This window comes from Cyrtonyx montezumae, unplaced genomic scaffold (assembly GCF_038088225.1).
Source record: "Cyrtonyx montezumae isolate F1298 unplaced genomic scaffold, pur_monq_1.0 scaffold_5, whole genome shotgun sequence".
NCBI lineage: Eukaryota > Metazoa > Chordata > Aves > Galliformes > Odontophoridae > Cyrtonyx > Cyrtonyx montezumae.
The window spans coordinates 6,289,866-6,304,535 of record NW_027072056.1 but is presented as its reverse complement, the minus strand read 5'-3'; the positions used below and the strand labels follow the sequence as shown (position 1 = coordinate 6,304,535).

The following is a 14,670-nucleotide window of genomic DNA, read 5'->3' as shown; positions in this document are numbered from 1 at the left end:
TGTAGTTCCCATAGAAATACATAGGAGGCACTACTCTCCAAGCAACATCCAGAGCTTCGAGGAAGCTAGTGAATCATATTTCTTGTCTTCATCCAGAATTAATGTGCACAGTTGGTAACCCAAATAACACCATGGACCAAGGGCTTCCATCTCTTTTAATCCAACTAACTCTTAAAAAAAAATCATAAAGGGAGATCACTTACATTTTCCAGGAGTTAATATTTCACTGCAGGAAGTCCACAAAAGCCTCAGCCTTTTAAATATCCCATCTCATTAACAACCAACCACAATGCCATTTAGTACGTGTAAGCACTGCTTTCCCCTCAGTGAGTAAGTTTTAAAAAGTTGCAAGGGAAGTAACTTCAGGAACAGAGATTACGTGGTTTTCTAACATTTTCGTAGTCAAATGATGAGATGCTTTTGATCAAATAAGCCACTGTATCATTTCAAAAATGAAAGCCCAGAAAAAGCAGAAAAGAAAGAGCAAAAACACCTGGAGGGTAAGTCAGAAGAAGAAAATTAAGAGGAGTAAGAAAAAAAACAAGAACAACTAGCTATAGAGTTACATTTATCCAAAACAGATGCATTTAATGAAAACTAGCATATTCATGAAATCCAACTACAAATAGCTTTGAATTCATCCTGCAGGAGCATAGTGGAAATTAACACAATCTCCAGGCACTACTCAGTAAAATACACCTACTGTCAGTTCTGAAGTTTAAAGAGTAGCTCATGCTTTCCTAAAAGTGGGAAAGCTGAATGTATTCCTCTAACAAAGATGCAAAGGGCAAATCTCCAACAAAGGGCAGTAAACAATTACTGCATGAGGAATCCATCCACAATTGATAGACGTTGCTGTACTAAAAGCTCTGATAAAAGTAAGTAGGAGGAATAATGCTAATGCATTCTGAATTGATTGTGAATTCTTAGAAAACTGATCTCACACCACAGTGGTCAGCAAAAATTAACGAAGGGCTTGTATACTAAAACAAAGCGGCATGACAAAGCTGTCATTACCTTCTTAGGTCTTGTTTTGATCATATCATTTCTGCAAAACATTGAGGAGAAAAGTACAAACGAAGGCAGCGTGCAGCAAGAGAATGAACTGCATGTGTAAAAGAAAATGCCTTCAGGGATGAGAATCACTGTCCACTGCCCAGGCAGCAAGAACAAAAAAGCTCACCGGGGAGAGAAGCAGAGAGCAGCAGAATCAAGCACGGCAATCTCTGTATTTCTCAGTATGCCCCGAGGTGAGCAAACAACAAAGATGTGCACAAAGCACCTCTCCAAGACAGTGCAGAACAGGAAGCAGCTGTGGGGACTGCAGCCACACAACAGCTTATACAGAACAGACTTAACCTACTTGAACTAACCCTGAATCACCAAACCAATTTTAAAGAACCTAATAGCTGCAAATAGAAACTAAACTATCCCTCTTTATTATTCCTGCCAACAAAATGAGGTGATTTTCAGGATTAAAACAAAAAAACAAAAACTTGTCACAGCTGTTAAAACACAGCATAGGTCAATATACAATACATAGGAATATTATCTTTGGCTTCAAGACAGACAGATATCCTGATCCAAAGTGCACCTGCAGTTACCAGTAAGGTACCCCAACTCAGAATCACATCTTTTCTTGAGTTGAATAGGGTAACACTCCTAAAGTTACAACAAAATGAATAATACATGCAAAACAGCTTTACCTGCTGCTATAAACTAATAACTCACTTGAATGGACCTCCAGAGGTCAGCTGGCCCGCTCAAAGCAGCACTAATTCAAACGAGGATGTTCTGAGCACTGCCCAGATGAGTCCAGCTATAAATGGCTCAAAAATTATACAAATAGTCTACAGCCTCCTGCCAGTGGTAGGCAGATCTCTGCATGGCTTGCTTATAAGATTAAGCAATGATGATGTACAATCTAAATCCCAAATGTTTTGTTGTCCCATGTCTTATCTGAAATTGGTCTTCATCAAAGTGATACAAATTAAAATAGAAATTGTCCTCTTCTGAAAAATGGTACAATTCACTTACAAAGGCAACTACTGGTTCATAGAAGAAATATTTTTTTTAAAAGTGGCTTAAGAACAAAACCCATATTCTATATATAGAAGAAAAGAGCATGTATTTAAGCAATGTAGAAGAGCTGAGCTACTTACACTATGTCTCCAATTGTCTGCAAGTTGACTGCAACAATGCTATTAGAGTCCCATGCAACCCATTTCTGAAAAACCCTACCATATTGATAACAGAGTAATACTAAGCTCACAGAACTGTAGAACAATAACAATATCAAAAGAGTTTGGAAGATAACATTTGCAAGTCATCACAAGAAAATGTCGTGCCATCATTCGGTCCCTGATTTCCCTGAAGTCTAGCACACTCCATGTGGAAGTGTACATAGAAATGAGCTATGGATACAGTTGCCTTAGAATTTTTTGTAGAAGTTCAAAGGCAGTACAGCTTGCCACATTTACATTGGCACAACACTGATGTGGAGAAAAAAAAAAGAGTAGTCTGATTCACTAAAGAATAAATGCACTCCTCGGGGATAATCTTGGCCTAATTCCACATTTTGTGCCTGAACAATAGCAGTAGACTGCAGAAGGACCTTTGTCTACAAAGAGTGCTCCAGAAAAAATGAAGAAGGCTTAATTCACATTTTCATGGTATAAAACTATAGATTTGTTTCACATCACCACAGTGAATAAAATTTATAACCTTCCTCATGTCATAAGCTATCCCCATTTGATTTTAAAGCCACATTCTGGTGGTAAATCCAGGCATCTCTAGACTGAAGGGCTCCATTCTATGCAGAAATATAAAGATATCATCCATGTGCTTGACAAAGAGATAGGTCAAGTTTGTTTGAATAACATAATCATTTGCTGGTGGTACCTATTTGTGATTTATTTGCAATTAGTACAAGAGCCCAATTTGACAGGAATGATATAATGAAAGCACAGGTATTTCAACAAAGATGGCTTAACAACTAGCAGCACTCCCAGATCAAATATACATAGAGAGAGGGAAATAAGACCAATACATTAATCAATGTAAAGACTAACAACAATATTAATTACTGCAAATATTTATGAACATTTTTATCTTATTCTAATGTTCATTCTCCTTGGCTGTTTACCATTCACACAAAATCCAAATAATTAAATAAAGGAACATAACTATGAGACAGTCCCTAAGAAGTTGCTTACCCTTAATTAAAAAAACACCTGCAAAGTATTATTAAAATATATAATTCGACATGATTTGAATACTTGAAAATTTCTTGTAGGAATGAGAAGAATGATATGAGTTGGGTTTCAAGAGAAATGATGACAATTTTCTAGTCTCATCTTCTTCACCCTAGATTTAACTCATTACTGCAGTACAGACTTGTTAAATCCTATCAAGTGAGCTGCAGTTCATTTTGAGAGCCATTAGGCTTTATTAACAAAAGCCTCCAACTGTATGTTTTAACAGCTCAGATGAAACTGTATAAATACAGCTCAACTAACCATGATGGATGGAGCCAAAACATATATTTAAAGGTTTATGAAGTTCTGTAGCCTGCCAAGTAACTTCTACTGGTCAGATCATGTCTGAAGCAACTTAACCCCATTTATTTTTTAAAGTATATATTTTAAAACAATTGCTCCATTTTTGTGGGAGAAAGTAAGACTATCCCATAATATCACACTGAGGTATTCCCCATGTCTCCTCTCATGTTTCCTCTTTCTACAAAATGCAAACATGTATCCTGCTTACAGAACAGTGCACTATACCACATTTAAAAGTCACAAAAAAACCCACATCTTACTAAAATCTCCCATTAAAACATACAAGCCAGCTTTGACAAAAAAAAAAAAAAAAAGCTGCACTTACAATCAGCTTTCTTCATTCACCACTAACAAGTACACAGCCTTGCACATATTAATAGTGGGAGGCTTTTCCTTTTATATATAGATTAAATTAGTACAAAGGAGAAAAAAAAACATTTCTGGAAAACTTGCCATGCTTTTGAATGCAGAACACAGGAGGGGAGATACTGGTCCTTTTAATTTAGCATGCAGGTAGCAAATCACAAAAACAAGTTGTCTGCCTCGAGAAATGATTGCAAAGCTGTTGGTTTTTTATATATATATCTTTCTAGAAAAAGAGGTATGACAAGTTATATTATTAAAATATGAAACACCAGTAATCACTGTTAAGGACGTAATTACTGGTAAGGAAGTGGTAAGGAAGGGAAAGGGATGGTAACGAATTCACTTCTGGATACATATCCCAACTAGAAACTGTCAAATGCTTCTTGGTCAATACCTCTGGTGTAAGGGACCCTCTCCCAATCTCCTCTTCAGAAATTACATGTTGGAAGAACCCAAGTCACACACTTATTCACAGCCTTTGCACACCCCAGCTCTTCCCAGTATCTCATTACAATTCTCTGGATGTAGGGGTGTTGGTGCAGCTCACATCCCCATTCTGGTCCTGACTGGAGGCTCCTCCAAAGTGCAGCCCCAGATTAATGAGGTGAGGCTTTGCAAGGGGAGAGACTCAACAGGAGTACTTATACCCATCATTTTCCATGTAACTCCCAACTGCAAGTCCCTGCTGAGCATCTGGCACAGCCACACTCTGCTCTGGAGCCTTCCCTCCAAACAATCAGAGCATAGGTTCATAGGTTGGAAAGGACCTACAAGATCATCTAGTCCAACCATCCTCCTATCACCATCCCTACCCACTGAACTACTAAATCAAATCCCTTAGCACCTCATCTGAACGCTTCTTCAACAGCATCCACCACACTGCAGTGGGTTTTACAGTAGGAGCTAAAGTGAGTGATAGTAAGGATGCTGAGCACCATGTGCCTCAACCTTACTCTTGCACAGATGTATCTGGTCACACAGCAAGGATTCAAACAGCAGTAATCACACCAGATGGGATGGGGTTATTAAAGCAAACACTTTTCTGAGAGGGTCTGTGTACAGCCACCATCTCCTACATTCTGATAAGATTGCATATGGTGCTCTCTCCAGTCCTCATAAAATATGAAGTGCCCACAACACTCAAATAAATAAGTGAAGAAATTAGGAGCTCAATATTCCAGCATATGAGAGAATTTGATTTGATCCAGCAAACCCATCCAGCACATGTTTGACAAACACGAACCAACTGCTCCAAACTTCTGCAACTCTGCTATCACAGCATTCCAGACACAATGCTCTGGTCACACAGAGCCTTGCCAACTGGTGGATGTCTATTCACTGCAACTGTTGCTGCAATGAAATACTTTTAGCACTCAGAGCTATCAGTTCTGTCAAAAAAGTTTTGGAAGAGAACTTCCTCAATGATCCACCACTAAGTTAAGCCCTAATACAGGGTATGCTCTACGTGCATGGAGTACCAGGCTCAGGAAAAAACACCAGAAAGCAGAACCATTCAGATCAGAGCATAGAAACCACTTCAGAAAAGGAGTCTAAGAACAAACATCAGAACAGGAAACAATGTGATCCATCAATCTGGCTCTGACCCAGCCTGCCAATACCCAAGACTCTGCAGTCCAGTTTTTCCCACTGTTTCTCTTCTTTGTATCTAAACTTCAGATATGACAACTGTTAGCTCTCAATTGCCTTGGGACTTTCCCTTATAAGGAAGGGCAGACAAGCATAAAGACTGTTGACAGATGCAACATCCATCATCTCCACTTCATTGCAGCTCTAGAAATCATTGCTTATAAAGCAGTTCCAGATCTTTCACAACACAGTCTACTGAAGTGAACCAGTATTGAATTCCACCTGACTTGAAACACTGGGCTGCCAATTGCTGCAAGCAATGCCTGAACCCTTACAGGTCAGATTGACTGTAATGTTGCCAGACATACCAGCGTGGTCCATTTGTAATACTGATTCAGAACCTACCAAAATCCCTCTGAATTTGGCCTTCACAGCTTGCTTCACCTCAGAATCAGCTAGAGCTCACAGGTGTGGCTTCAGATTGGTTCAGTTCCAGGTATGGACAAGAAGGGAAAAGCATCAAACATTTATGGGAGTTGGGCTCTGCACTACAGCAGTTTAAAAACTGTATACCATTTATACAATTATGTTTCAGTTTTCTATTTGAATCTATCACAGAGAGAAACAGATTTTCAGTGTTCACTGCTTAGAAAAGTAACAGAATCTTTTAAGATTCCCAGTCCTCCTCCTCAAAGTTGTATGCTACTTGCTATCAGAAGATCACAAAACATACATTTCCACATCAAATACTTCAGGAGAAAAAAACAGCTGGCACATTTGTATTAACTCTCATTTTTCATTCCATGATCTGTCTCAAATTATAAAGCAACATAACCACAATTTGCACCAGGTAGCTTAGAAGGAAAAAACTGGAAGTTCTATGGTTTGATGAAAAGCAAGCATACTGCTTTCAGAACTGTATGTGAAACAAGACATCATTACTGGCATGGTGTGCAACAGTGAGAATCAAATAGCGAAGGATGCAGACCTCTGAATTATGCAATATCTTAGACACGGCGCAAGGAAAGTCACCCTATAGAATGGGCCTGGCAACAGTAAAACAAATAAACAATCAAAAAAAAAAATAGTACAGATCTATTAAGTATGTAGAGATCCAACAAACAGCCTTTCTTTAAATCAGCAGTAAAAGAAACCTCGTCGCCAAAAATACAAACAGCAATTGGAATTTTATTTAAAAAACAACAAATAATAAACCACATTTCTCTGTCTCCCACGGAGCTCAACACTTAAGATTCCCAGTATTTCAATACCCTTTTACAGTAAAGTGCTCAATATCAATTAGTATCAGCAGGGACAACAAAGTCATAAAGACCAAATGAAGATTCTGCTCTAAACAGAGCTGAAAGTACACTTCCATTAACAATGTATTTATTTCCTTAAGTATTTGCAAGTCCATTTCATTAAAAGCTCAACATTTCTTTAGTTTAATGTTAAACTACTTAGTAAGAATAATTTGGAGCAAGCTAAAAATGTACAGCTATGTTTAATTTGAAAGCAGCTAGCTCACCAGGCTCTTGTACACTCTAAAACAATTTTGCTGGTTGTTCTGGGATGCAAGTGAAGATGAAATTCTGGCTTTATGACTTCAGTTTGGTTTCTAAGTTCTCCAAACTCCAGGTGGTATCCATAATAGTTCCATATGGTGATAGAAGAGAGTTTTGCCGTAACTTTGGAGATGGCATTTGTTCCAAGTTTAATTTAATCTCTCTGCAAGCTAAAGCTGGTAGAAGTTAAAATATTAGGCTATCTGTATATGCTGAGCTACTTAGTCCCTGCTGGCTTGTATTGCAGGTCTCATTTTATAAAAATTTCGATATGCGTTTTGGTATTGGCTCTAAGCTGCATGATGGCTGCTTTTTCTCAAGTGCTTTTTAAAGTACCCCTCAAACTTATTTATCTCTTGGAATCCCTCCTGCACAAGTGTCGTCTATTAATTAAGTGGAAAATTAACTTGCTCTCCTGATGAAGACTCATCTTTCTACATATCTACCTCCTCTACCTTTTCTAAATAAAACCCATTCTTGTGAACAGTTCAATTTCATATTTCAGCTGAGATTCCTCCAAGACCTTCACCCTATATGTGTTTCATATCCAACAGCACAGCATCAGGGCTGAGCCCTAAAAAGTCTAACTGCCTGCAAGAAGACAAGCTACAAACAAACCAACAGGCATACACTCACAGGAAGCTGAAAAAGGAATTTGGAGCCACAGTTTTGTCTATTACATGCAAATTAGTTTAAAGATAACATAAAAATCAATGCTCTGGGTTTGGTTTTTTTTTCCTGTGTTTTGTTATTGTTTTTTTTAACAGTGAAAGAAGGCACCTGCTCAATATATGCAGAAGACACTAAATCCAAAGTAATCCTCTATATTTATTTGTAGCTACAAGCCAGGAAATTACTCACTCTATGCAAACTCAAATATACATACATTTATATATATATGTATATATATATATATTTATATACACACACATTTTCTGCCAACATATATGTATATATATCTGTGTGTGTGTGTGTATATATATAGGCAGAAAGACCCCTTGTACTGTCACTATCTACCACATAAAAAGTCCATCTCGTTCCTGTTTATAATCTCCCTTTAAAGTAGGGGAAGGTCACAATGAGGTCTCCTTGCATCCTTCTTTCCTCAAGGCTGAACAACCCCATCTCCCTCAGCCTGTCTTCACAGGAGAGGTGCTCCAGCCTTCTATTCAGACTCATGACTTTGTAGACACTGGGGGGGTCTACAACTGAATGCAGCACTGCAGATGGAGTCTCAGAGAGGAGAACAGAGGGTGAGAATTGCCTCCTCTGACCTACTAGCTGTGCTTTTGATGTGGGCCATGATTCAAGACAGCAAAAAATCACCCTATACTACAGGTATGTCTTTTTCCTTGCCTACCTTCTGTCAGCAAATAATTACATTGGCATGTATTCTATGACCATAACACGACTTCAACTTGCAAGCAATGCCATTTATAAACTCGGTGATAAGCAGTCATTTGGTACAATGCTTATTTGTCAACATAAACAAGCACGCACTCAGGACCATCTTCCTATTCATCATCAGGAAATGACCATCCTCTGACTTAACTAATAACTAACAGATCTGAAGTACTATATAATTTGGTTTTCTTAAAGAAATCAACCACTTATGATGAGCTAATTAAGCAGTTAAATTTTCCTAAAGGGAGGGCATAAGTAAGTTCCAACACTCAACACTCCCACAGCAGTTTTCTCAACCCTGTCTAGTCTGATGCAATGTGAAATACAAATTGCAGCAGCTTTTACTCAAAAGCTTAAATTCATGAAAGGTCTAAATCACATTCAATTTCTTAATTACACTGCAAAACTAAAGCTTTCTCTGAAATCTTATTTGAAATGATTCTAGATTGTATGCATTCCTATATAATGCACTGAACTACTTTTATTCTTATTCCCCTATTGTTGAAAAAAAATTACAAATATTTAAATACAAAAAGAATGCTTAAGCAACATGTATGGCCATTTTCAAAACACATCTATAGATCACTTTACTCAGAACACACAAGGAATATACACTTACAGAACTGCAGACTGAGGCTCAAAAAGGCAAGTAAGGCTGCCAAAGCCAGCAAGAACAGAAACCGGTTTCGGAAAAGCATTATTATTCGTTCTGCTTTCTCTTCATGGTTTCATCTTCACGTGTCAATGGTTTCTGCAAACAACAAAACATGGGTAAACATATTTCAGATGTGGAAGCATCAGCTCTACCTAAGAAAATCCAAACAGGCTTTTGACAATGTCAACTTGATGCAGAAGTTAAAAGACAACATAAAATAAAATAAAACCACCTGAAAATACCCAAATAAGTAAAGTGCATAGGAATTGCTGAACTGCTGCTCTGTTCTGACAGACGGCCATATAAGGAACAGTGGGGGGACTGGAGTTCTCCCCTTCCTCTTTTTCTTAAGGGGAAAAAAAAAAAAAAGCTGCCTTTATGTGCAAGAGATTACTTTTCCCAGCACTGACAGTATGTTGCGATTCTCCGATTCTTTGAATCAAGTTCTCTTTATGACAGTGCATCCAAATATGTTGACAGAAATAGTGTTTTCCCCCCAGCAGTGTTTCTTATTGCCCTGGTACTTATTTGCTCTTGAAAATAAGGCTTCTCTTGCTTCTTTCCTGCCTTTGAGAAGGAAATTACTTACATATAAAGCACATAATTAATGTATCTCTCTTTTATCTATCTTTTCATAAAGGGAGATGTACTAGTTACCAAATCACAGAATTCTTCTTCGGTGTTCTGCACTCCAAAATCTAACTATCTCACCAAGACCTGGATGCCAGCCTCTGAGCACTAATAAGCCAACTGCAATCCAAGTTTGAAAGTCTGTCATTAATATCTGAAAATGTCTTATGAATCACTTGTTTTATCTATTACTGTTGGTCTTGAGAAGGAGTGGTGATCTGTGAACTGGACCACTGTGATTTATTTAAGACTAAGCAAAGAGACCAAGAGCATAAGGAGTGATGCTTTAGAAACAAAATCAGTGAGACTTGCAAATAAATGTATTGTGCATGTATATTTTGCTTGACTTATGTCTCTTTGTCTCATTTTACTTGAAAAGCTATTGTCACAGCTTTTAGAAACTATGGCAAATGGAAAAAAAAATGGAGATGCTGAGAAGCAAGAAACCAGATCTATTACAATGTTTTTCCAAAATACCAAGAGCACCACAAATGACATATGCATGCAGTTAAAAAGTTAAAAAAAAAAAAAAAAGAAAAAGAAGGAATGATTTTAGCAGTTCCAGTTTCACAAAATCATAGCTCACCTTAAACATCTTAAAGAAAGATATGCTGAAACCAAAATGAACTCGAGCCAAAGAAACTAAACAAAGCTGTGATGGGAGGAAGGTAAAAGGATTAGTGAATACAGAACACTAGGAGAGAATGAAGCAGTTAAACCAAACAGATGGGAGAACAGAAGGGGAACCACAGGAAAAAAAAAAGCAAAATGAGACTCAGACAGGAGAAGAAGGTAAAACACATTAAAAACTCTCAGGAATAAAAGCTCTTGTGCACAGCCTACATTTATTAATACAACTACTGCACACATATAAGCTGTCACGAAAAAGGAAAGATGACAAGATAGGAGAAAAGGGGGATAACATCTCACACTACCAAAACAATTTAGAGCAGAAGTTTAACTAGTTTAAAATCTTAGTTGCAAGATCAGAAATTTTAAAGCACTTTAAATGCAATAGTTAAGTCATGATAAACAAGGCAGAAAGATTTTTCATTTAAATACATTTGTCCTGCTAAGTTAAAGTTGGTGTGTTACAACTGACTGCGAATGGGAGAAGTTGCTGTTGAGTAACTTAAATAAGGACCTGTCAATACAACCTCTGTCATCAGCTGTCACTTGATATCACAGAGCCAGGAATCTGGCAAACATAAGACTGAACCTGAAGTGTCCATTCAGCAGTACTGGCATGTGAGGTACTCCCAGAGAAAAGCAGCACTTTGACAGAGAACACCAAGTGAAGACAGTGCAATAAGCACAGGGAGCATTCAGTGACAGGAGCATTTGGAAGCATATCATAAGAAGGGAGCTAATAAAATAAAATAAAAAAAATTAAAAAAAAATTAAAAATAAAATAAAAAAATAAAATAAAAAAATAAAATAAAAAATAAAATAAAAAATAAAATAAAAAATAAAAAATAAAAAATAAAAAAAATAAAAAATAAAAAAATAAAAAAATAAAAAAATAAAAAAATAAAAAAATAAAAAAATAAAAAAATAATAAAAAATAAAAAATAAAAAATAAAAAATAAAAAATAAAAAATAAAAAATAAAAAATAAAAAATAAAAAATAAAAAATAAAAAATAAAAAATAAAAAATAAAAAATAAAAAATAAAAAATAAAAAATAAAAAATAAAAAATAAAAAATGAAAAATGAAAAATGAAAAATAAAAAATAAAAAATAAAATAAAATAAAATAATAAGAAGCTCAGGAAGGACAAAAATAAAATAACCTCACCTCCCCGTAAATCTATTTTCCTGTGCAGACAGAACACAAAACACACCGCAGAGCAGAGCAGAGCACATTCTGCATCTTCAGAATATACGACCACATAACCAAACACAACCAGAGGCTGCAGTGCTGCAAAACACCTGCTGTGAACGTGACATTTAGAGCATATTGATCTTTACCTATTTACTCTGCACACAGGGCAGAACGCAGGTCATGCCCCAATCTCACCATGTCCACCAATAAGCTCTCAGTACTCAAAGGTCACCAACTGGCAACGCTGCCTTGCTAGTCACCAGGCATGGCCCTTGGCTCTTTTCCTCAGAGACAGGTAAGGAGTAATTGCTTTCAAAGGTGACCACGCACCTTTGTACTGCTGCAGACAGGCAGAGGTCATCATTTTAAGCACTAAACACTCTTGCAATTGCTTCTGAGGTGTGCCAGAAAAACAGTGATTTATGGTCACCGTTGATGATGGGACTTTAGTCAAGAGAGAATGCAGAACTGGATTAAAAGACTAACAGAACCCAAAACTTACTTAGACAATGCTAATTACAAGCATGACACAAGTAAGCAGTTCAGATATTTTGAAGAATATCTGTTAATAAAGCATTCTATTAAATACAAATATAAATACAGATCATTAAAAGGCTACTAGTGAGCCCCCCTATGCAGTACAACTCCCTACTCACAGAATATTCTTTTTTTCTTTAAAACTAATTTCAAATCTCAACTATAACCAGAGCAACTCAGCATTTAGAGCCTCTCCAATGCTCACCTACTTTCACAAGACAATGAGAGACCTGTGCTAATGTAAGACACAGCATGCTCACACAAGTGTAAAAATGATCTTGCAGTTAAAGGCCAGGGAGTCAGGATATTACCCATACCTCCGCCAGGCTCGGCACATTCTGTTTTAGGCCATTTCAACTGAAAAATTTAATGACTCCCTAGAAATGCTGGGAGGGCAGCATGTCTATAAACACACATAGGAGACTGCCAGAAGCCCGGGCTAGGCACGCAGCTCCCAGCAGAGCAGCTGCCACAACTAACCTACTTTTTGTTCAGCACTGCCTGAGTGTTGCTACGTAGCACTGCATGAGCAGCCTTCTGCCCTTGCACCCCCCTCCTTACGTGAAAAGTATAGAGAGATGCTGGGTTGAATAGCTGAGCTATTTCTTTGAAACATTTTAAGTCAGGCCTTGAAACTACATTTGGATCAATCCTTTCAAAGCTCACGTGAAGTCTGACATGACAGTAAACCACCACCACCACATTTCTGTACCAATGCACTGAACCTGTTGTGTCCTCTAAATTATCTGTAACCATCTAGAATGCAAACCTACTACTTAACATGAAATATAAGCACATTATTACACTGAATCACCATGACAGCTTAAATGAATTTACTCGATTAAAATAGCATGTCTCCATAAATAATCAATAGCACTTGTCAAAGTGTGCTTCAATAGAAACACTGTATTATTTGATGTGGCACGCCAAAAATGACACAGATTGCTGAAACACAAGCAAGCAAAAGGAGTCACAATGAGATGGCAAAAAGCAATAGAAGCTTCAAAACAGAAAGACAGCATTAAGACTGAAACTAACTATATGCCAAAGACTACTATATTTTCTTGCAAACTTATACCACCTACAAGGGAGAACAGAAAGCCTACAGACATCGTGAAATTCATTCGGAAGAGCATTCACAGATAGTTTTAGAAAAAACATCACGAAAGAACACAGGGACCTACTTATGATGTGATCTCTTTTCCATGCAGAACGCAATAAGCAACTTGAGAATTTCTTATTGTAATTGCCTTTTGATGCATCTTTTATCTTTCCTCTACATCTGCAGGTTTATTTTCCAACAGAAGCTCTGTTTTGAATGCCCCTGAAATGAGGCTGACAGTTCCCAATACAATCATGATGAACACTTCTGCTCTTACTTTCAAAACACTAATGAATGATGCTCCATCAGCTATTCCCCAGTCATTTGGCAGCTGACTACCTGGCAGTGTATTTTCCATCTATTGACGTCCAGAAGTACAGCATCCAGGTATTTTCACACATCTGAAGAACTTCATACCCTTAAACTAGAAGCTGCAGAAAGTATCTGTGTAAGCAAGTAGCACAAGCCAAACGTTTTCTTTGATGCATTAAAGGACGTGGTGGTGGGTTTCTTTATTTATTTTGGTTTTGTTATCCCTCTCCCCACATGAAAAACAGTGACTAGTATATTGTAGTTATGACTGAAGCCACCACTGCTATAAAGATCTAAGGAAAGAATTGGAGAGGAGAGGAATCAGGATCACACAGGAGAACCAGAGCTGAGGTTAGCACAACCTGCTTAATTTTTCATGCTTGTAATTGTCACATTGAGGAAACACTCACAAAACTCCTATAGTTAACTTCCATTTCAGTGATTTAAAATAAGTATACTACTCCTGCACCACTAATGTTGTATTTTGAATAGCATCATAAACCAACAAAGATAGCACTGGCATAATTGTTAACTGTAATTCTTCATTTTCCTGCCAGGAAGAAAAAACATACTCAGTTTTTAAAAAGCATTAATGAGAAATAAATCTCATCATGGATAAAATTAAATAAAACCTACACAGTGACATTATGTATGTTAGTCCACCCCCCATGGTTAAGCTGGAAGGCAGCTACTGTGGAAAACACAGAACTTGACAGAAAGCATCAACAGGTCAGCAGCTTGTTGAGCCTTAACAGAAGATGAGATAAGCAAAGACATCATTAAAAAAATCTTTAGTATGTATCACTCCACAACAGAAAGAACTGAATATCTACTAGAGCAGAATCGCATATTAATATGTAAAAAGTAACAGCTAGAAAACGCTCTAAAATTTTTATTTTCAAGTTACATAACATTTCAGCAGCAAGCACCTGATTAATAAAAAAAAAAAGAAACTGAACAGCTACTTCAGTTGCTCAAATTTAACCTACTTTGGTATTTAGAACATTTAAATATCTACATCTAAATTTCTCTTTTCTCCTATTCTTCTATCTCTTCCTTATCTTCTCAGTTCTAAATCCTCATACTGGCACAGTTGGTCTTCTTGAGACATCCAAAAGCTATTGAAAAT

General features: G+C 37.1%; 1 protein-coding gene across 1 annotated transcript in view; it reads right to left on the bottom strand.

The window, feature by feature from the left end:
* PXYLP1 (2-phosphoxylose phosphatase 1) overlaps positions 1–14,670 on the bottom strand; it is a 41,101-nt gene that overhangs the window by 22,963 nt on the left and 3,468 nt on the right. The window contains exon 2 of the mRNA XM_065748080.1: positions 9,102–9,233. Within this exon, the coding sequence (XP_065604152.1) occupies positions 9,102–9,180 (79 nt within the window). The 5' untranslated portion in view covers positions 9,181–9,233. The remainder of the gene's footprint in view (positions 1–9,101; positions 9,234–14,670) is intronic.